At 32.1% G+C, this 25,248-nt stretch overlaps 2 protein-coding genes across 4 annotated transcripts; both read right to left on the bottom strand.

Annotated features, from left to right (window-relative positions):
- Positions 1-10,528: 10,528 nt before the first annotated feature.
- LOC140969544 (ASC1-like protein) lies at positions 10,529-14,997 on the bottom strand. Of its 3 annotated transcripts, none has more exons than XM_073430913.1 (7): positions 14,713-14,997; positions 12,500-12,729; positions 12,266-12,421; positions 11,534-11,719; positions 11,214-11,398; positions 10,958-11,033; positions 10,529-10,797 (listed from the first exon to the last, which is right to left on the bottom strand). In XM_073430913.1, exons 1-6 carry the CDS (start codon positions 14,848-14,850, stop codon positions 11,002-11,004), a joined length of 927 nt encoding a protein of 308 aa, XP_073287014.1. In that variant the 5' UTR covers positions 14,851-14,997; the 3' UTR covers positions 10,529-10,797; positions 10,958-11,001. The 3 variants fall into 3 exon arrangements, with proteins under 3 accessions (XP_073287014.1, XP_073287015.1, XP_073287016.1); XM_073430914.1 differs by having other exon boundaries at positions 10,529-10,753; XM_073430915.1 differs by lacking the exon at positions 12,266-12,421.
- A 2,336-nt stretch (positions 14,998-17,333) lies between these two features.
- LOC140969535 (2-carboxy-1,4-naphthoquinone phytyltransferase, chloroplastic-like) lies at positions 17,334-19,982 on the bottom strand. The gene is made up of 10 exons (XM_073430899.1): positions 19,735-19,982; positions 19,358-19,646; positions 19,042-19,145; positions 18,885-18,956; positions 18,638-18,776; positions 18,415-18,521; positions 18,188-18,281; positions 17,919-18,068; positions 17,743-17,808; positions 17,334-17,582 (listed from the first exon to the last, which is right to left on the bottom strand). The coding sequence occupies exons 1-10, from the start codon at positions 19,818-19,820 to the stop codon at positions 17,451-17,453; spliced, it is 1,239 nt and encodes a 412-aa protein (XP_073287000.1). The 5' UTR covers positions 19,821-19,982; the 3' UTR covers positions 17,334-17,450.
- Positions 19,983-25,248: the final 5,266 nt, after the last annotated feature.

Below are 25,248 nucleotides of genomic sequence, written 5' to 3'. Positions count from 1 at the left end.
GAAATATGTTGCAGTATACTAAGATTTCGGTACGATTTCAGCATANTATATTATTTCATTATTTTGTTATATACTAAAAATTTTAAAATTTCATACCGTTATCGTACCGAAAATTTCAATTTTTTCGATACAGTAACCTCGATATACCGAAATTCGGTATTTTTCTCACCCCCAATCATTGTAAAATCAAATTTTTATCACTTTATAAAAAATTATAGCTGATGGCAACGAGACAATTCTAATATTTTAAATCATTATACGACAACTCGAACATTACGTATCGATCACACTATTAACATAAACAATTATTACTTTCAGCACTCTTCCCGGTATTGTCCTCACCAAATAATTAATGTAAATACGTTCAAATTTATCGACCAACTGAGAGTTGTATTAGTTACTAGTTTAGTAACCAAATCTAGGCAACTGATTGGATACTTTCATTTAATATCAAAGGGTGTTATCAAATTAACAAGCATGTCACGCATATACAAAAGTTTTTTGTGATAAACATATTGTTATTTAATTTCCAAAAATAATTCACCATAAATATTATTCTAACATGCTTAACAATAATTGTCTTAAACTTACTTAAACAGACAATATCGTACCAATTATTCTAGCCACATGCATGCATATATGTACATATACTACCATAATTATATTATTGATTGCGTAAAAATAACACATTGTAATCTTAGATACCTTCTAAAATGACCGTCACGTTTTTTGCAATTCTGATTTGGTCTATTTTTTTTAAGGCATATGCATTGAACTGAGAAATAATAATGGTGTTACTTGTCCCAGTTAACTCAATATTAGGCCTACGCAACATCAATCAAGATCATATATATCCTAGTACATGTTAGTCCCTTTCTTTACCTTACTTGGATAATATAAAATGTCTGTTTTATATTCGTATCTTCTACGATGTAGTGAAATTTTAGTCTTTAGATTATCAACACAGGATGTTAATTTCTATTAAATTTGAAGGACATATAATGAATTGCGTGAAGACAGAGTACTAACGTTAGTACTAGAAAAAATTAACGACAGATTATGTCTAAACCTACTTTATCTGTTGTCTTTGTTATAGTTAACCTGAGATTATATAAAAATAAAAATGAATGAAGTAAAAGGATATGATCATGAAGCACTTCTTTCCCAACTTCTCCACATGCCAAATTGCAAGGATTTTTGTTCATAATATTTTTTTTAATGTCCGAATTCTGAAATAACGTTATATTATATTAAAATTAAGAACTTTAAATATGATTTTTTATAAGAATTTTTTTTATAATTCTTTAACATTCATTTTAGCATGGATATTTATTATTTTTAGATCTCACTGTTCATTCATTCATCTTTATTCTTATTTTACATTAAATAAATAAATTTTAAATTTTATTTACATAATTTAAATGATTATTGTTTTAAATAAATAATAATATTATTTTGTAATATATTTATTAAATAAAATTATTTTTTCTTATTACGAGTGTCATTTGTTTAAAATTAAAATATTATTATAAATTTAAAATGAAAGTTTACAACATATAAACAAAGCACACTTGGTGCATATGAATTATATGGACAATTTGGTGGATATTGATTATATGGATAATTTGATGGATATGGACTATATGAATATTTTATGGATATGGAAATGTGGATAATTCGTGGATTTCGTGAATTTTGGGAAGAAGCATTTTTTCCGGCATTTTTGGACAATTCACAAAATTTTTAAAAAGACCTCGGTTATTTTCATCTATCTCAGAAAAAAATAGGATTATAGAAATACATATTAAAAATAAAATTGAGATGATGAAAATAATAGAGAGAAGATTTTTGGAGTGATTTTGATATAGAATATGTTTTGATGATTGAAATAATATGTGGAAGATGATTAATATTTATTTATGAAATATAATTTTTTATATTAAAATAGCAGTTAACTAGACGTTAATCAGCCATTTAAAAACCCGTTCATAATTTTTGCAATAATATATATATTGTTGTGAAAAAGTAAAAATTTACGGTAAAAAGTAAAAATCTCAAACTCTCAAAATTATCACACTACACACTTTATAATATTTTTCTCTCAACTCAATTGTGATTTTCTTCAAAAATGAGAGATCTATTTATAGAAAATTTTTACAAATAATCCAAAAATAAAATACATCATTACCTACATCATCACACACTAATTTTCAACATTCAACACCTAATTTTACCTAATTTTCAACATTCAACATTCACATTTTCAACACAAATATTTTTCACATTTTTTAATAATTTTTCAACACTCCCCCTTGTGATGATAATCATAATGATTGTCTTCATTACGTGTTTTTATACTGCCTCGTTAAAAAACTTACTAGGAAAAACCCATTGGGATAAAAACCATAGTAAGGGAAAAAGAGTGCAGTCACGTAAACTCTCCTCATGTTGACACGAACAATTCTTCACAAATTTCGTAGATTGCGCATCCCAATATTATATATGTGCTTTCTGAATATTGTCGTAGGAAGTGCCTTTGTGAAGAGATCTGATGAGTTTTCACTTGATTGAATGTGACGAACATCAATACATTTATTCTTCTCAAGCTCCTTGGTGAATGCGAAGAACTTAGGAGGAATATGTTTAGTTCTGTCGCTTTTTATGTATCCTTCTTTCATTTGAGCAACACATGCATCATTATCTTCATATAGTATCACAGGCTTCTCGTCGAATGATAATCCGCATGAGATTTGGATATGTTGAGTCATTGATTTTAACCACACACATTCACGGCTTGTTTCATGTAGTGCAATAATCTCGGCATGATTTGATGAAGTTGTTACAAGTGTTTGTTTCTGTGAACGCCAAGAAATTGCAGTGCCTCCACGAGTAAATACATATCCAGTTTGAGAACGTGCTTTGTGTGGATCAGATAAGTATCCAGCATCGGCATAACCAATTATACTTGGATTAGCATCTTTTGAATACAAAAGTCCCAAGTCTGTCGTTCCTCGTAGATAACGGAATATATGTTTAATTCCGTTCCAATGTCTCTTTGTTGGATATGTGCTAAATCTTGCCAATAAATTTACGGCAAAAGATATATCAGGCCTTGTACAATTTGTAAGATACATAAGGGCACCGATAGCACTTAGATATGGTACTTCTGGACCAAGAATATCTTCATCATCTTCACATGGACGGAATGGATCCTTTTCTATGTTTAATGATCTAACAACCATTGGAGTACTTAAAGGATTTGATTTGTCCATATTAAAACGTTTAAGGATCTTTTCTGTATAATTTGTCTGGTGAACAAATATTCCACATTCTTTTTGTTCAATTTGTAAACCCAGACAATACTTGGTTTTTCCAAGATCCTTCATTTCAAATTCTTCTTTCAAGTATGACACAACTTCTTGAATTTCCTTATTTGTTCCAATGATGTTTAAATCATCAACATATACAGCAATAATTACGCATCCGGATGTTGTTTTCTTAATGAAAACACAAGGGCATATTGAATTATTTACATATCCCTTTTTCATCAAGTGATCACTTAGCCTATTATACCACATTCTGCCGGATTGCTTCAACCCATATAATGATCTTAGTAATTTCACAGAATAACATTCTCTGGGTTTTGAACTTTGTGCTTCAGGCATCTTAAATCCTTCAGGGATTTTCATATATATATTACTATCAAGTGATCCATATAAGTAGGCTGTAACAACATCCATAAGACGCATTTCTAAATTTTCAGATACTGCCAAGCTAATCAAATACCGAAACGTAATTGCATCCATCACAGGAGAATACGTTTCTTCATAATCAATTCCAGGCCTTTGAGAAAAACCTTGTGCAACAAGTCGAGCTTTATATCTTACTATTTCATTTTTCTCATTTCGCTTTCGAATAAAAACCCATTTGTATCCAACAGGTTTTACACCTTCAGGTGTAAGGACTATAGGTCCAAAAACATTACGTTTATTTAGCGAATCCAATTCAACCTGGATGGCATCTTTCCATTTTATCCAATCCTGCCGATTTTTACATTCACCAAAAGATTTTGGTTCATGATCTTCATTATCATTTATGATGTCGATTGCCACATTATAAGAAAATATATCATCAATTTCTTCTATATCTTTTCGGTTCCATATTTTTCCAGTATTAATATAATTGATAGAGATTTCATGATTCTCGTCAGTTTGTGGTTCTGACAAAACATTTTCATCATCATGTGTTTCTTCAGGAACATCATTCTCTATTTTGTGATCATTATGTGTTTCTTCAGGAACATCATTCTCTATTTTGTGATCATTGTGTTTCTCTATGAATTTTCTTTTTCGAGGATTTTTATCCTTGGAACCAACTGGCCTTCCACGCTTCAGGCGTTTAATGACATCATGACTATCTTCAATTTGTTTCTTCGGAATTTCAATTCGAGCAGGGGCATTTGCAGCATGTATATATGATTTAGTTACCCCTTTTGTGTCTGCAAATGCATCTGGTATTTGATTTGCTATTCTTTGCAAGTGCACAATTTGCTGTACATCTTTTTCACATTGTTTTGTTCTTGGATCCAGATGTAACAATGATGATACATACCATGTAATTTCTTTTTCGGTATGTTTCTGTTCTCCCCCTAACATTGGGAAGATTTCCTCATTAAAATGACAATCAGCAAAACGTGCTGTGAACACGTCGCCTGTCTGTGGTTCAAGATATCGAATGATCGATGGACTATCATAACCAATATAAATTCCAATCTTTCTTTGAGGTCCCATTTTCTTTCGTTGAGGTGGTGCAATAGGCACATACACCATACATCCAAAAATTCTCAGATGAGAAATGTCTGGTTCTTTACCAAATGCAAGCTGCAATGGGGAGTATTTATGATATGCACTTGGTCTGATGCGAATTAATGAAGCAGCATGTAAAATTGCATGTCCCCATATAGAAATAGGGAGCTTTGTTTTCATAATCATTGGTCTAGCAATCATTTGCAGACGTTTAATCAATGATTCAGCCAATCCATTTTGAGTATGTACATGAGCAACAGGATGCTCAACAATGATTCCCATAGACATACAATAATCATTGAAAGTCTGGGAAGTAAATTCACCAGCATTATCAAGTCTAATTTTCTTGATTGTATAATCGGGAAATTGATTCCTCAATTTTATTATTTGAGCAAGTAATCTTGCAAATGCAACATTTCGAGTTGACAATAAACATACATGTGACCATCTGCTGGAGGCATCAATCAATACCATAAAGTATCTGAATGGTCCACATGGTGGATGGATTGGTCCACAAATATCACCCTGAATACGTTCAAGAAACATTGGTGATTCAGTTTGGATTTTGGCTGGTGATGGTCTTATAATAAGTTTTCCAAGAGAACATGCTTTACATTGAAACTTATTATTCTGAAAGATCTTCTGGTCTTTCAATGGATGACCATGTGTATTTTCTATAATTCTTCGCATCATTGTTGAACCAGGATGTCCTAATCGATCATGCCAATTGGTTAATATTGAAGAATTATCAATTACCATGTTTGATTCAATGGGACGTATATGTGTATAATGCAATCCAGTAGGGAGCATTGGTAGTTTTTCAATCACATATTTCTTTCCTGATTTATATGTGGTAAGACACATATATTTCTCATTCCCTTCATTCATTGTTTGAGTATCATACCCATGGGAATATATATCATTAAAACTCAACAAATTTCTTTTCGATTGTGGTGAATATAAAGCATCATTGATCAAAAATTTTGTACCATTAGGTAACAAAAATTGTGCTTTACCACATCCTTTAATCAAGTCTACAGGACCTGATATTGTATTCACCGTTGTTTTTGTTGGTTTTAGTTCCAAGAAATATCTTTTATCTCGGAGGATAGTGTGCGTTGTACCACTATCGGGTATGCAAACTTCAGCTTTGCTCATAGCATTTTCCATATTTGAACTTCAAAAAATATGCAATGAAAAAAAATTAATGACAATACATATTTAAATATAACACATATCATAATTGTACAATAAAACATTATCATATAAATACATGAAAAATAAATTATTGTACATTTATATTCTACCACTATATTGTTCATTTTCAGAGAAATCATTGAGAAAATCTGCAGCATCAATATTGTTCATTTCTATCCCACCAACATATTGATCATTTCCAGAGAAATCATTCATAAAATCAGCAGCATCAAAATGAGTTGAATCACTCAAACGGTCACTTCGCTCAGTGAAGTTGGTCTCCTTTTCTTTCCCCTTTATCGATTCTTTATAAAGTTTGCAAAGATGCTCAGGGGCTCGACAAATACGAGACCAATGTCCTGGAGTACCGCATCTGAAACAAGAACTTTCAAATCTTTTCGAGTGATTTTCATTAACACTCATGTTTTCTTGATGCCTTTTCTGTGGATGGTTTGGGACGTTATTTTGAGATGAGTTATAGAAATAACTATCTCGATTATTTTCAAAACCACGGCCGCGTCCACGACCACGACCACTTCCTCGTCCACGTCCACGTCCACGACCTCGACCTCGACCTCGACCTCGACCAAAACCTTGTCTTTGAATTTGATTTTGGTTTCCAGGTTTAAATTCATTTTTACTTACAGCATTTACTTCTGGAAATGCTGTTGATCCAGTGGGTCGGGACTGATGATTTCTCATTAATAGCTCGTTGTTCTTTTCCGCCACAAGAAGACAGGCGATGAGTTCAGAATATCTCGCAAATCCACGCACTCTATATTGTTGCTGTAGTGTTATATTTGATGCGTGAAACGTGGAAAATGTTTTTTCAAGCATTTCCGATTCTGTAACCTCATGTCCACAAAATTTTAACTGCGAGATTATTCTATACATCGCTGAATTGTAATCACTGACTTTTTTAAAGTCTTGGAATCTTAACATATTCCATTCATCACGGGCGGTCGGAAGTATAACTTCCCTTATATGTTCAAATCTCTCTTTTAATCCTTTCCACAGAGCCATGGGATCTTTTTCGATGAGATATTCACATTTTAAACCTTCATCAAGGTGTCGTCGTAAAAATATTATAGCTTTTGCTTTTTCTTGTGATGAAGATATACCATTTTCTTTAATGGTCTCGCTTAGACCCAATGACTCAAGATGCATTTCTACATCAAGAGTCCATGGCATATAGTTTTTCCCAGTAATATCAAGAGCGATGAATTCGAGCTTTGCCAAGTTTGCCATGGTGGTACTAAAAATTACGATGCATTTTATTAGTTAATGAATATTGCAATACAAAGTAATGGATAAACAACAAGTACAAGTATTCGTAAAAATAAAGAAAACACACGAGGAGGATATTCTCCGATAAATACAAGACTGGTGAGTATGATAACCAAAATAATTAAAAATAACCTCGTGAAAGCCATCTTCTTTTTTTCTTCGAAAATTTGATGAAGAATAATTTTTAGAGAAGAAGAGAAAGTTGGAGTGATTGAATGTATTTGTGAGATTGTATTTATAGAGCAAAAACTAGCCGTTTTGTTACCGTTTATTACCGTTGGTGTATAAGAAAATAAATGTATGTATTTGTATAATTTTATGGTAATAATATGGTGTATATAATATTAGTCATATTTAAATAATTATGTATATCATATCACATTATTATAATTAGGTGTCATAAGTTATTTTGTTTAAAAAACCTTATAGGCTTTTATACTTGTCGTATCCCTTACCGGGAGTGTGGGATGTCGTCTTAACATCCTCCCAGGATTTATAACAAGTTTTTGAAAAAATTATTTTTATTATTTCTAACAATAACATTATATTATATATTACATATATAAACAATAAATAAATAACAGTAAAATAAATATTATTACTTTTGTTACCTTTTTCTTCTGTTCGGAGCTTGGAAAAATATGGAGGACTTTTAGAGCTTCGTGCTGATAACGTGTTGTGAAAAAGTAAAAATTTACGGTAAAAAAGTAAAAATCTCAAACTCTCAAAATTATCACACTACACACTTTATAATATTTTTCTCTCAACTCAATTGTGATTTTCTTCACAAATGAGAGATCTATTTATAGAAAATTTTTACAAATAATCCAAAAATAAAATACATCATTACCTACATCATCACACACTAATTTTCAACATTCAACACCTAATTTTACCTAATTTTCAACATTCAACATTCACATTTTCAACACAAATATTTTTCACATTTTTAAATAATTTTTCAACATATATTTTTTAAAAAAATTTAAACAGTTGGGATATTTTTTTAAAAAAGTATGAAAAACAATTTTATTTTTTTAAAAAAGAAAAAGAGAACTTGTGGGGTTGTTGCCCAACCTTCACGCCAATCTTGCACGAGCGAGAATTAAAGTTTTAAAAAAGGAATTTTTTTGGAGTTTGGGCGTTCAATGTTCACATATGACCGTCTAAGCCAGATGTGTAAACAAATTGAATCGAGTCAAAAAATTTAAGGCTCGAATTAAGTATATTCGAATTCGAGTATGACTTGAAGCTCGAATTTTTTTAATTTTATTTTTTGTCTTAAGTTCGGCTCGAAATAAAGTTCGAGTTCAAATTTGAGTTCGGCTCGAAATCTTCGAACTTATTCTTGAGCTATTCAAGCTATTGTTCAGATAGTAAGGTTCGAGAACGAAAGTCCGAAAGCTCGAAATGTATATATATTTAATATATAATTATATTATATTAATAAAACATCAAGGTTTGCGAACTATTGAACAAAACAATTTTGACTCCAGTTCGGCTCGAAAAAATTCGAACATGTTCAAATTCAGTTCTAGTTCGATAAATTCAAATATGAAAAAAATATTTATCGAACCATCTCGATTTGTTTACAGCTCTAACCCAAGCTGATGTGGGATTTGTAGGTGGTTTGAACACCACATCATACTACATACATATAGGGGGTATTCAGACTTCTGATAAAATGAAAAAATCGAAAATTCAAACAAAAAAACCAAACATCGAACTAAACCGAAAATCGAATTTTTTGATTTTGATATAAATGTTAAAAGCAAAGTTTATTTGGTTCATTTTCAGACTAAATATGTCAAAATCAAACCGACAAAAAACCGAAATTTCATTAAATTAATAATTTTATTAATATTATATTTTTTGATATGATAACTAGTGAGTGAATAATCATTTTGAATAATTTTTAGTTGATTATTGATTATTTAATTCATTTAGACTTTATATTTAAATGTTTTACAAAGAAATTATTTAAAAAGATAACATATTATATTTCACAATATATTGATATTATTAATTTAAATAATTGTACCAAAACTGAACTAACTGACCGAAATAACCGAACCGAATAAAAACAGTTCGGATATCGAATTTATATTTCTAAAACAAAAAAATCCGATATAAAAAAATCAAAAATCGAACCGAACCGAACGATGAATACCTTTACATACAATATCGTTATATCGATGATAACGTGCATCTTTCCACAATTGAAATCGAGACTTGTTCACTAAATCAGTTATAGTAAATCATAGCAATCAGTAACACTTAATTATAGTAAATTATGTTTCGTGTATGTACAAAACTTTTCATTAAGCCTCATTTAATATTGTTCATAATGTAGAAAAACCAAACAAAATAGATATTCCAAACCGTTTAAGGTTAGTTTAATTAAATATTATTCAAATCGTGGGAAATTTAAATAGACTAAACCATTAAGCTGTGTGATGAATGAAAATTCATAAAATAAATAAAAATTAAATATACAATTATATATTTTGTGATAAATAGATATAATGTTATTTAATTTATTCAAATTCAAATACATATAAGTAAATTAATTATTTATTTGTAATATAACTCGATTGATATTTAAATCGATAAAATAGACCATTCATATAAATGGTTTGAACAAGGATCAATTATAATATAAAATGACAATAACATAAATTATATTTAAAAATTGCACTTTATATGATGAAAATATTATGAACTCGAATGTTTTTCAAAACAATTTTTTTATTAAAATAATATAATCTATTTATGTTTAGAGAACATTACTGTACTAAAATTTAAGATATTAAATTTAATTTTGTGTATCATCATCAACAAGATAAAGTATTCGCAAAAGTAAAAACAAAAAATACACACAAAATTAAAAGATATACAAATTATGATATTAAAATATTAACATAATACCAGGGATATCTTAATCTCGATTTTTTGTCAATGAATACTTTCAAGTAAAATTTAGGGGTATTTTTTTTTTACATTGGTCAACTATTTATTTAAGAAAATAATCTCCTCAAGTGTGTTTCCTGAACATAAATTCAGGGTTATGCCATGATTCCAAGGAAGAGAATCTAGTCATACCTTGAGATAACACAATTTCAGAAAAAAAAAAAAAAAACATTATCGTGAAAGATCCAATTCAAAAGATCATATAGTATCCATATATATCAGTAAGAAATAAAAATTCACACTAAAATGCAACACCCGATAACCATTGATGCCATATGTTCGAAACCGAACCGGAAAACATTTCATTCGACAAAAAATTTGCAGCTGACAGAAATCATTGATGCAAAGTAACATAACATCTTTAGTCAGGATTTGGGAATAAAACTAATTATATGTTACCATTGCATCTGCTTATGGCCTTTTCACCAACCTCTTAATAATCAGTATAAAGCTTTGCTTGCTCATGTTTCTTGAACCAAACAGTTCAAAATGACCTGCAAAGAATAACTGTTCATGCTGCTATTGGGTGTTCCAGAATCTGCAAGTGGATAAAAAATCAAATAGTTTCAGTAATCAAGAAAACATATCGAATTTTTATACATATTCAAAAATAGGAAACTCAAAGTTGTTTATTTGGACAAGTTTTTTTGAAACAAACAAGAGAATTGTATGAATTTCTTTCAATAAAATTGCAGTACCTTTTGACATAAATGAAGAAATAATAAAATGTTTCCTATTATGATCAATCCTCATGCTGATCTTCATCTTCAGAATCTGCACATTACAAAAGGGACGTGGACTATCGTTTAGATTTCTGGTCGATGATTAAAAGCTGAAATATGATGTATAGTGATTTTATTTATTTTCCTTCTACTTTGAAATAATGTTTCAATGCTGTTTCAAACTTGATAATAACGTCTATATTTAAGCATCTGGATATCTTTTTTAACTAACCAGATCGGACATCTTCACTGATTTGGCCCCTCGCTTGGACTTGTTTGACGAGCATCCGAAACATCAAAATCCACCAGTAGATATGAAGAACAAGCAGTGTAAAGAGAAGAAAATTGAAAATGTAGTAGTAAATTGGTCCATCCATTTTGTGTTTCTCTTTATCCAACGTCTGGACGACTTCGTAACTGCATATTAAGATAAATAAAAAAAGAAAAGAAGCTTTGTTTTCAACCTTTCGGGTTACAAAATGGAAAATAAATGGGGTAAATAAAACCAGAAACTTGGCTATTTTAAGTGGACCTTAAAATATTTGGTATTACCTTGTGCTCCATAAAATCCAGAAAGGGTAGTAGATGAGACGAAGCAGGATCCACGATAAAACAAAAAGAACAAAGGAAACGCTAGCAAGTGCTTCCGCGCCACTGTATTTAGACATCTTCCCTACTTCAAGAAACACATCACTAGCATCATGAAGTGCTAAAACAATTGAACCAACACGTGCAAACCTGAAAGAAGCCGATAAAGACACATGAAATCAGTTTCCAGAAAATTCATCAGTTCATAAAAAGCGTAATAAAATTCTTCTTGGTTCTAGTAGATGCTAATTTATCACCGGTTCACAGTCAATACACTTGTATAATGCACAATCCAGACAGAAATATTCAGGCAACAGAAAATAGGCTCCAATAATAATCCGCAGCCATTCTCGCTTTACGAAATGTTAACCCAAGTTGTTGTAGGATTCATCTTTCAAAGACATTACTACATGGCTCATAGTCCATTTGGGACATGGTATTACAGTTTATCAAAAAATATAAATGTCTTCCTCTGTTCAAAGCCACTACATTAAGCTTTTTTCGTCTCCCAGATACACATTCGATTTGAAATTTGAGATCACATTTGTCGTATGATAGAACAACATATAGCCAAATGATTGTCAGAAATAAATAAGCTTTAAGCTACTCTTTTAAGCTTTCTTCCTCCTGATTACTTCCAAGTTGAGCTTCTGCTTTTGTATTTAAAATTACTGTCTCACCACTACAAAAACAAACCTGGAAACATAAGAAAATATGATGAGAATGCAGGTTGCAACATGGTGACCCATAGAAACCCCAAAGTCAGACCGCCTCGTTTCCCAAAATATAAGAGCAAAGATGGAGTATGTGTAGAATCCACCAGCATACATATAGAGAGCCTTCAGTTTCATTCTGAACAACAGAAGTCAGTAATATATCAACTAAAAATTGCACAAATATGGGAGTGATAAAAAGAAAAGACAATCTTACTTGTATTTCTGGTCAGGCCATGTTTGATTTCCAGGTCCCAACCAAAAGTATTTGGTATTTTTGAACCAAGGCTCATCATGGGTCACAGATAGTGCTAAAATCTCTGCCGAAAGATAGTAAATGCATTTCCAGGCTGACTCCTTGAACTTGTGTACTTTCTTTTTTTGCTGTTGTGAATCAGTCTTCACAACTTGCATTCCCTTTCCAAATATCAGTCGTCTGGCGGCTCTCTGCAACATGTGAATTTTAGGCTATAAGTTGAGCAAACGATCTTCAAAGCAAGGTAGAAACAATCTTGAATTATTATCTATTACCATTTGCAAATATTCTCAACTGTATCACCACATACAAACACTAGAGAAAATAATTCTCAAAGTGGAGCCAGAATTGCATCAATGGTTCCAATAAATATGAAAACACAAGTTCGTGACAATGTAAATATGAAACCAAAATTATAATTCTCCAGAGGAATTATATGCTAATTTCACACAAAAATTAAATATCAGTAGTAAACTTAATACACTAATCGTTGATGAAAAATGCAGGAAATGAGGGCACATGAGGATTCACAGATTTAATGAACAAAAGGATTAAAAGAAATATACTCATGAATATATACAAATTACAAAGGGAATAAATAACACTGACTCTATTAAAGAGAATAAGTACCATAACACTTACAACTGAACAGAAAAGGTAATTCCCAGGAAATTAAGAACACTTACATTTATAGGCTAATATATAACATAAGAATAGAAAAATAGCAAACCTATTATAACAAAATATCCTCAACAAAAATCTAGAGCTCTAAATTGAAGTGAGAGCTTGATGATCATATGTTAATCATTTGAAATAAAAAAGGAGGTAACCGAAGAAAATCCTAAATATGTTTAAGAGAATAAAGCACTCTATTTAGAAATTTGTACAAGTTTGACATGCTGCCCGAGGTTGACATTCTTAAGATTTTAATTAGAATTTCACAATCAAGTCAAGCTCACGCATCAGAATGTCCTAAGATTACTTATTTGGGCAAAGCACATCACTTGCATATGACTTTCATATTTGCTAGTTTCTTTCATTAAGTATGTGGTCATTTGCATATATCTTTCTCGTGAACTTAACTCAAGACTGAGTAAATTCGCATAAAAAACACTCAATAACCCCAAACTCGTTTGTTTGTGATATCCAACGAATCACGATTTTCAAGTTATGCTTTAAGTTCTGGACCAGTCTTCTAAAAACAATAGTGCCATGTCTGCTTAACTTGGAGAGGCGAGGTAAATGACTTGTGCATGTTTCTCAAATATGATAGCCAATTAAGAATACGATTGCTAGACACGACATTACCCATTCTGCTTTTTATGTGAATTTACTACAACAAAGCTAGAGAGTATATTCGTATATGAAGGCATGACCAAACAACTTTAGATATATCTGATGCATTATGGTGCTGATTATGATTTCAATCTCAATGGCATGCCACATTATATTAGAAGAAAATAACAGAAAGGGACCAGGCCCAATGATAGAGGAAAACTCACTTATACAACTTTTGAGCAAACAAAAGAAGCACAAACTTCATTACAACATGGCATAAAAGACCAACAGAATGCATAAGCAAATCCAATGTCATGAAAAACTAATAAAGGCCCATACTTTCCCGGAGGATTTTTTTCCCTACAGAGCACAATGAAGCAAAATTTTCTTTAGAAGGTCTCACCCGCAAAGCATTGTGAAACTAAAGGTTCTTTAAAAATTCGTTGAAATAAAATGGTTTGCTTAAGAAATCAAAGACACCGCATTAGATGGTATCGATGCAGGGAAATCTGTTTAAGAATTCCGAACATCAAGCCAAAATCCTCCACTCTACCAGTACTACAATTTAATCCTGAATGGTTCCTTCATTCCTCCTTCACTTTCTAGAAAAATTAAAAGAACAAGCCATTTACAAAGTTGTTATCATCTTAATCCCAACCGCGAAATTCCTTCAAAATCCAGACATTCAATTCGGACTCTCCGATATTCCAACAATTTGGTAACATTTGTAGAGTATCTGATCAAAAATCACAGAACCATTAAATAACGCCTGTCCAACATTCTTGAAAAGTACAAAACGGGTATCACATAAACATAGCCGCTCGCATCACAATCACAGATATCAACACAAACCAGAAAGGGAAAAAAACATAACGCGGCCCACAACAAAAGAACACCTCAAAAACAAATCTGTCAAGGAAAAATCGAACTGCTGGAAAAAAGAGCGCGAAGAATGGTAACGCGACGAAATCAGAGTACTGTGCGTAGGATTCTTGTTCCCAGTCCACTGATTTCACCAATTCCAGAAAACCCATCTCAAGAATGAGAGTGACAACTTACTTCACTGAAACAAATTCAATTTTTATGGTGTAATTCTGTAAATACATAAAAAGATTCGATATTTACATCAGAATTTTCATTTATTTTTCTTATCAGTGAATTTTAGAAACAAATGGCACCAGCTCGCCGATTGAGTTTGAGAAATTTTCTCGTTGGCCTATTTATAGGATTAGTCGTGGGCTTAAATTCATATATTAGCGGGTCCTGGTACAAGTCGGAAGATCTCCGGATTAGTTTTTTTTTAACCCCAAAAAAAAATTAAAATGAAATTGATCGATTTTCGTATAATGAAAAAAATATTCAACTTAATACATATATATTGTGTATTAATTCTTTATTTACCTATGTATACAACATAAATATTTATTTAAATATTTTTTAAATTAAATCATATCAAATCCGTTTCTAACTGAAATTCGATGATTCCAGTGCTCGATGATAGCCAACAAAAAGATATACAATATTTATATATGTCATTTCTATAAAATCAAGCTATAAAAATCGCATTAACAAGAAGAACAGCTCAACAAATTGGTCAAGAAATCGCGTAGAAACAGAGCACAAGAACAACAGCTTCGATCTAACCGAATCCTTGCTCAAAATGACTTATTTATAGCTTGAATCGAAGCTTAGAATGTTTGGAAGACAATCTTTCAAGAATTTTTGGGCGACTTCGGACGGAAGAGATACGACAATTCTATCGCAACCGCTACAAGGGTGATGCGAAAACGGGGAAGGGCTTGGGTCTTCTTTCTTCTTTCTTCTTTTCTTTTCTTTTTGATGGGTGTGTGTAATCAGTAATGTATGTGTGTGTGAGTGTATATATATATATCTATTTAATATTAAATAGTTACTAAAAATAGTACCTCAAGCTCATTTATCTCGGTTTTAAATTTATTTTACTCTCGTAACTCAATAATTATTCTAATTATGTCAAATTATCGGATAATATACTCTAAGGTCTTGCATATTTATAGTAGTATAATCAATTGGAGCTCATATTTAGGATAAAAACAAGAATATTTTAGATTAGATAGAAATAAGATATTTTTATATTTTAGATAGATTAGATAGATAAATTATATGAAAATAAAGGATGTTTAAGTAAATTCACAATTGAGACTCATATAGTAAATATGATGGATAGATAATAGATTTAGTATAAGAACNTTTTTTTTTTAACCCCAAAAAAAAATTTAAAATGAAATTGATCGATTTTCGTATAATGAAAAAAATATTCAACTTAATACATATATATTGTGTATTAATTCTTTATTTACCTAAATATTTATTTAAATATTTGTTTTTAAAATAAATCATATCAAATCCGTTTTTAACTGAAATTCGATGATTCTAGTGCTCAATGATAGCCAACAAAAAGATATACAATATTTATTTATATCATTTCTACAAAATCAAGCTATAAAAATCGCAGCAACAAGAAGAACAACTCAACAAATTGGTCAAGAAATCGCGTAGAAACAGAACACAAGAACAACAGCTTCGATCTGACCGAATCCTTGCTCAAAATGACTTATTTATAGTTTGAATCGAAGCTTAGAATGTTTGGAAGACAATCTTTCAAGAATTTTTGGGCGACTTCGGACGGAAGAGATACGGCAATTCTATCGCAACCGCTACAAGGGTGACGCGAAAACGGGGAAGGGCTTGGGTCTTCTTTCTTCTTTCTTCTTTTCTTTTCTTTTTGATGGGTGTGTGTAATCAGTAATGTATGTATATGTATGTATATATATATATATATAATATTAAATAGTTACTAAAAATAGTAGCTCAAGCTCATTTATCTCGGTTTTAAATTTATTTTGCTCTCGTAACTCAATAATTATTCTAATTATGTCAAATTATCGGATAATATACTCTAAGGTCTTACATATTTATAGTAGTATAATATAATATAATATAATATAATAGATAGATAATAGATTTAGAGTATTAACATGAATATTTTATATTAGATGGAAATAAGATATATTTAAGTAAATTCAATTGGAGCTCATATTTAGGATAAAACAAGAATATTTTAGATTAGATAGAAATAAGATATTTTTATATTTTAGATAGATTAGATAGATAAATTATATGAAAATAAAGGATGTTTAAGTAAATTCACAATTGAGACTCATATAGTAAATATGATGGATAGATAATAGATTTAGTATAAGAACAAGAATATTTTATATTAGATGGAAATAAAAGACATTTAAGTAAATTCAATTGGAACTCATATTTAGAGTAAAAACATGAATATTTTAGATTAGATAGAAATAAGATATTTTTATATTTTAGATAGATTAGATTAGATAAATTATATGGAAATAAAGGATGTTTAAGTAAATTCATAATTGAGACTCACATATTTATAATAATAATAATAATAATAATAATAATAATAATAGATAATAGATTTATAGTAGTAATAGATAATAGATAATAGATAAATTAATAAATAAATAACAGATATATTATGATTATCACTTATCTTGGGCCCGAAGCCTCACAAAATCATAAAAATAAACAATATTGAATAAAATGAATTTAATTATTTGCGTCAAAGTTAAACTACGACAGGAATCGCCGGTTGTCTTGCCAATATTCTTGCTAGCACCAGTCCAGCCGACACAGCGAAACCAAACAAAGTGTGCAGCCCCACGCAGAAGTATTTGGTCTTGAACAGCTTCACTTTATTCTGTCAATATCAAAATAATATTTTCTTTTAGAAAAATGCATGGGATTTCTATTTTATTTTATTCTTTGATTTGGAGTTAAAATTTCGTATGATATATTTTAATCTTTTTCCGAGGTAATTAAACATCAGAGGAAACATACAAGTATTAATGAGTTCTAACCTGGTAGTTCTTTTGCACAAAGCTGAGTAGAAGATTTGCTATTGGCAATGTCATACAACCAAAAATCTGAAAAAAAAATTAATAATAATAATAAAACAATTAAAATAATTACTTTAAAATTTTATGAATAAAATAGGTACTAACAATAAGCACAATCTATCTATAAATGGACTTACCACACTGGCCAAAGGAACAGTGTTGGTATATCCCAAAGCAAATAAGAGTGCATAAAGCCCCACAACACCATATTGCAATACTTTGGAAGCTTTTTTAGTGCCCAGCCTCACCAAAGGAGACATTTTTCCAACGGCCTTGTCATCCTCTATCTGCACGATTCGAATCCGAACTCGAGTTTAGAGAAATCTTGAATATCTTTGTATCTAATTCGATTGCGAAATATAAAATTTATAACTTGACGTTTATAATATAGATATGGATGAATCACCTGATGGAAATGACTACAGAAGAGGATTAAGGTTGTCGTGTAACCAACGAGAATCGATGACCAAACAACGGTGTTAGTAATTGGTAGCTCACCCCTATAATCAGAATGTAATCAAAATCAGTACCAAGAACTAAAAATTGACATTTTTTTTTAAAAAAGATTAAAAATGAAATTTGATTTACTGACTTATAAATCATCGTATATGTATAGGGATGAGAAAAACACACCTAGCCGAGCTATGAAGCAGATAAAAGCCGATGGTTGCGAGCGGGCCGAATCCGGTGAAGAGTGTTGGCTCTCCCAATCCGTCGTAAGCTACACGATAGGGTGGACACTGCAAAACATGGAATAGAACATTGGTTTAGTACAGATGTACGAAATACTCGTCGCAATGCCTGATGAACTCGGATCAAACTGATACTAGCTAGTTCAAATTGATATATGTTTTACCTGGTAAATGTAGAAGCAAAACACTGAAGCGGCTATCAAAATAAAAGCCCGAACACTTTTTGCAGCCACCGCTAGCCCAGTAAAGCCCGAAAAACCGATGGCAAGTATTGTCCAAGCAGCATAGTTTATGGCATTTCGGCTTCACAGTGATGAAAGTTACTATTAGTCCTTCATTTTACCATGAATATTCTCACAAATTTCAAATTTTTTTTTTCAGGATTTCTCGGTGGTAGTATTTGATCCTCACCTGCCAAAGATATTGACGACCGATTCTTTCTTGTTCTTATCTGCTCCAGTGTCAAAATCGTAAACGTCGTTGCTGCATATTTACAGAAATTTAGACCACAAATATTCTAGACAAGATTGAAACATTCTTGAATGCGAAACGAGCACAGGTGTCGTACCTTAATTTGATCCAAATATTGACAATCACAAAAGAGGCCAAGATCATAAAATAGCGCCCCACAGCAGCCTGTCCCGTTTGCCAAAAAGCTAATGCCGAGGCCACCTGTTATTTCACACATAATTTTTCGTTAAATCTTGGATGTCTCTAAAATTAAAAACATTAAAGAACTGATTTTTTGACATATAATTTACTCTATATTTTTTACTTTTTAGGATTAGGATTTATTTAGTCAGCTTCTTTAGCTAAATTTCGGGTTCTATTCCTAATATCCGACCTAAAGGCCATCCATATATGTGATGGACACGAAGGCTTACAGTTGCGGGAACGAGAGCAACAGTATACAAGGGTATTTTGGCGGCTCTCCATAATAAAGTAGCTCTCGATAAATCTTCTTCATCCGCAACTTTCATCTCTTCAACCGGAGCACTATTAAATTCTGCTACTTCCGCAACTTCTGCTCTGCACTTGAACACCAATCTGGTGTTTAGCTTTGTGCTAGATTTCAACACATCCCCTGTGAATGTAACCTTGTTTGAAGCTATTCTCTGGGGCAATCTTGGCATGTGCAGAGCTTGCGGAGCAGCCGATGACACCGAAAAGTTCCTGAAATTATGATCAAGACACCGGCTCAGCCTATTAACGACCCATGAAATAGTAACTTAGAAATGAATTTAACTGATAAAAGACTTGCCTCTTGGGAAGTTTCGAGTAATCTTGGCTGATTTTCTTGATGCCACAGCCATTCAAGTTCACATTCAAGAATGTGGTTGCTGCCATTTTCAGAGGTAAGTCGACTGATTATTGGCTTGAGATGTTTTGGTTATGATTTCAAGTACTACGGAGCTTTTGGTGTGGGATTTGATTTGCTTTTCTTTAGAAGAATTCTGAGCTTAAATAATCACCCCTTTGGCTGTCTTGGTGTGCGGCCTCCACAGGTAAACTAGTCAACCAAAAATGACCAAAACATTAACGTTGAACCAATATTAGTAGATTTCAAATCTTTTAATTTTAATTAATTTTATTGTTTACTATAAATTATAAATAAAATCTTAAAATTTATATCTTACTTTTTTCACATTAATAGAATAATTAAAATAAATTTCAAACAACATCATTATTTAAATTATAATTAACGAAAAAAATTATATAAATATACAAAAACTCTTGTGAGACGGTCTCACGGATCAATTCGGTCGAATCTCTTATTTTGGTCATCCATGAAAAAGTATTACTTTTTATGCTAAGAGTATTACTTTTTATTGTGAATATCGGTAGGACTGACCCTTCTCACAGATAAAGATTCGTGAGACCGTCTCACAAAAAACCTACTCATATAAATATATGGGATATAGATTTGAAATTTATTGTTTAATTTATCTAAACAAAAAATACATTTAAAATTCATGAATTTAAACCCATTAATTCAACTACAACATAATGTTTTTCAAAATTTATCATTATTATTACTGCTTTGTGATGGCTTATCAGATTTTATTTTGGTTATTATATTGGGAGAATTGGTGGACAGTACCCAAACCAAACTCAAATTTGTTCCTACTCCCTGGTGAGAGAAAAAGTTTTCATAAATACCAAAATTACCCTTATATCCTATTTAATTATAATTGATCCCCGCGCTTTTACAAAATGATATCAGAGCCATAGGATGATTTATTTCAAACACAAAATTTATTGTTACAAAGAAACGAAATGTTTGAGGAGGAGAATTTCGAAAATTATGAATCCGAACTTAGGTTCGAGAAAAATAATTAACAAGAATTATTCCAATATTTTGGAATATAAACAAGGGAATCTAACTATTGTTAGATATCAGAAACAGAAAAGGAAGCATCAGCATCCTCAGGTAAACTTATGATTCAATCTAATAAGTTTATGAAAATTATACCAGATTCTTCTAATCTCTCTTTAGATCTTAGAGAAATTCAGAAAACAGTACAAAACTATGGTAATATGCTATATTTTGTACCACAACGAGTTGAAAAAATCCTTGAAAACCAGGAAGAAATTCTTGGAATATTAAAGGATATTCAAACAAGAATTCAGAAACTAGAACAACAACCAAGTTCTAGTAAAAGATCTTCAGGAGGATGGTTACCACCATCATTTGGTACTGAACCTTTGTTACATCAACAAGGAAAGGCCAGAGTGGTGTCAAAACCTTTGACTGAAGAAGAGAAGATGATAAATCTAATTAAGTCTGTCTCAGAAAAGAAATTAATCTGATGACAACTTTAGAAAAGATTGGTCTGGATGATCTACAAGAACTTGCGGAATCTTTCGCAAATCTCAAAGTTGTAGATCTAAAAATGAACACAGCAGGAGGTGAAACACCTGCTATAACCTGGTCATCTTCACAGGAACTACCAAGGGAAAGTGTGGGATCTCAAAATATACACATGAGAGAATCTCAGACTGATTTCCATACTGGTGGAGGTTCACACCCTGCGGGAACAAGGACAAGGAGAAATCAAATTCCCTTGCACCAAACCCCCTATGGGAAAACTGTTTTAGATCCTATACATCCTTACGGGGTTATGCTTAACCTTGATGTATTAGATTTCAAAAACAGAGAAGAACTCATAGATGATTGGACATCTGCTATGAGAATTGCAGCAGGAACACTTGATCTCAACGGAGAAGGATTCATTAAACTCCTAGAAATGAGTCTTATGGAGTCAGTGAAAATTGCTTAGGACATGACTTCGGTGGAAACTAAAGAGTCGGTCCTAGCTGGAGAATCTCTAAGCGAGATAGCTGGAAGAATGGCTACCCTATTTAAAGCACAATTTATAGGGGTAGACTATTTTAATAGTCAAGACACAGAGAAGAGGAAGAAATATACTCAAGCTCTGTATAGTCTTGAATTACATGACATCTGTTTAGTAGATGAATACATTATGTTATTCACCAAATATAGATGGAATTCAGGAGTCGAAGAAGATACAGCTATGCAGCTTTTCTTCGCAAAAATGCCCAGTCCCTGGAGAGAAATGCTCATAAGGGAATATGTACCTGGAAATCCAGATACATTGGCACGAAGAGCTTCTTTCCTTAAAGGAAAATTGGCGGAATGGTGCCATTTGGCAGCATTACAAAAGAATTACAAACGATTAAGGGGTATTAATAAACGTACGCCTTTGTGTTGTAAAGAAAATGATCTTCCAACAATTATTGGAAGTAAACCACAAAAGCATAAAAGGAAAAGTTTTAGGACTCATCCTTATGTTAGAGGGGGAAGGAGTTCTTGGAAACCAAGAACAATATGGTCTAGACAAAAAGCCAGATCTTATAAATCTGGACAAAGAAGCGGACCATCAAGAAGTAGGAAATACTCCCAGGCATCGAGTACATCTCGGAGCACAGGAAGAACACCTACAAAGAAAACTTTCAGAAGGGCTCATACACGAGCTAATGAGAGTTTTAAGGACTGTAATTGCTGGACATGTGGAGCAAGAGGACATATCTCGACTAACTGTCCAGAAAATGAAAAAAGAGGTATTAAATGCTTCGATCCAACTCCGGATATTGAAGAAGCAGTTTATTACCAAGATCTTATTCAGGTATACCGATTTGAGGACATTGTCTCAGATGAGAGTATATATGAAGAAGAAGAAGAAGTTTTAAGTCAGGGAGAATCCGATGGAACTGAATCGGAATCTGACTGAAAACGAGGTGTTTCGACACGAAACACATGAGGATTTGTCTGGGTTCTTTAGCCAGACAACAATATCTAATAACATGGTGCAAAGAATCATGAAAGAAAATCCTAGTCTACAGAGATACCAAGGATTCTCTGCAGGACAGGTAGAAAAGTTCTTAGGAAATCTTGGGCTAAGAAATAGAAAGCATCATCTAATCTATAAAGTCTCCAGAAGGGAAATGGCAATCCCAATAGAACTTACGGGAAATAGAATGGAGATGCAATTAATTCCTTCTGAAGAAATAAAGGAGGAATTACAAAAACTCAAGATCGAAGTAGCAAGGACTATGTCCTGGATTCATATTGGAGCAATCCAAATTATGATAAAAGCTACTTTCAAAGAAGGTATTGATTCACCCATTGATATTGCTATATGCGATAAAAGAATGGGGAACCTTCAAGATTCAGTACTGGGAACTATCTCAGGAAATCTCCGTGCAGGAAAGATTGTAGGAGTTATCTATCCACGGATAGCTTACAACCTGACAGATCGAGATTTTAGCCGAGCCTTGACATTACATCAAAATTTCAAGGAGAAAAGGCTAATGAAGGAAGGTAATAGACCATATTCTATTACCTATCAAATCTCATATGCTTTATCTAATACACATCATTCAGAGTTGTTTATAAGAAATGAGTTTATTGAGATACCAGAAATATTTGGAAAAGTTGCTCAGGCAATTTATCCAGAACGAGTTGAGTTTCCGGTAATACAGGAAACAGATATCCAAATACAAGACAAACCGATTCTACAAAGGAATCAAAGTCTTAGATTGGAATCAAGAAGACTATCTTTTCAAGGAGATAGGATTACAAGCTACAGATGGGGAAAAACCCCTGTTCAAGAAATCCAACATGAGCTAAAAAGTTTTTCAACAATAGGAAAGCTTAGATGCCCAGAAGGGTATAAGGAAGTCGAAATAGTATTTGATATTACGAAACAAAGGAATCAATTTCCTTGTAATACCATCTACTATTTAGAACAACCTATGATAGGAACTTACCAAGGAATGATCCAAGTTGGAGAATTGGAAGTTCAGATCACAGGAAGTCCAGGAAAAGAATCAGATCAACTGATTCTTGGACTAGAGTTTCTTGAGGAACATAAACCTTGGAAACGTCTAGAGTATGGAATGGAGTTTATGGCAGAAGATAAGATGTGGAAAATCCAATGACCACAAGTCCATTCTCCATATACGTTCCAGTCGGAATGTTATATGAACAATATAAGGCAGAATATTTTGCTGCCTATATTGATTCAGGTGCTGGTATTTGTACAGCAAAACGAGGAGTTTTTCCAACAAGTTTGGAAGAAGAATTACCAAAGATTGCTGGAAGAGATTTTTCCAGAAGAATCTTAATCTTATGTAAAGGAATTAAGATGACGGAAATAATGATTGGCGGTGCTGGGCAAACACCTTGGTATAAGGTGAAGACACCACCAATTTATTTTCATGATACAGGAGCTGACATTTTACTAGGAAACAATTTCCTACAAATGTTCAAATCCTATACTCAAGAAAATGAGACAAGAAAATTAGTGTTTACAACTCCTTGTAACCACAAAATCATAGTCCAGAGACTAAGAGAGGCATTTTACAGAAAATTGCCAATCCAGTTTCGCAGCAAGCGTGGTGATTCAGGACAACTTCTGAACCCAAAAATGAAAGATTCTAGAAGGTTTGGAGAAACAATGCTCCAGTTAAGAGCAGATAAAGAACTCCAACCAGAAGAGATAGAATGCCTTAAGATAGCTCTACATAAAAATGAAGTAGAGTTTGAATCTAAGGTATCCCTGGAAGATGTCAAGAAGAGGATCAAGGAAAATTATAATGAAGATCCCTTGGCATGGTGGGACAGAAATCAACTCAAAGCTTGCCTTAAAATTAAGGAAGGCAAAGAGTATGAATTTGTCCGCTGCAAGCCTATCCCAATGAATATCATTGACCAAAGGGATATGCAGATTATAATCAAGGAACATTTGGACCTTGGATTAATCAAAGCAGGAATGTCACCATATAGTAGTCCAGGTTTTCTGGTAAGAAATCATGGTGAGATAAAACGAGGAAAACCCAGATTAGTTATTAATTATCAAGAAATTAATAAGATTCTGGAGTTTGATGGGTATTTTATACCTAGTAGAGAACATCTAATAAGTTGCATACGCAATGCTAAGATATTCTCTAAATTCGATTGTAAGTTCGGATTTTATAAGATTCGGATGCAAGAAGAAAGCAAGAAATTCACAGCTTTCTCTACACCTCAGGGACATTATATTTGGGAAGTATTACCAATGGGATTGGCTAATTCACCCCAAATATTTCAAGGAAAGATGGNGTTGAGTCTTTCTGGAAAATTCTGCACTTTTTCCACTATGTGTTCTTGCAGAATAATTCCTGATTCATCGATTTCAATTCCGAGGAATTCAATCTTCCTTGTTGCAATGACTGCTTTCTTTTCAGATAAGACCAGTCCTTCTTTTTTACG

Source organism: Primulina huaijiensis, unplaced genomic scaffold (assembly GCF_012295235.1).
Source record: "Primulina huaijiensis isolate GDHJ02 unplaced genomic scaffold, ASM1229523v2 scaffold42201, whole genome shotgun sequence".
NCBI classification, from domain to species: domain Eukaryota; kingdom Viridiplantae; phylum Streptophyta; class Magnoliopsida; order Lamiales; family Gesneriaceae; genus Primulina; species Primulina huaijiensis.
Note: the sequence above shows the minus strand (reverse complement) of the source record. Positions and strands in the feature narration are given on the sequence as shown.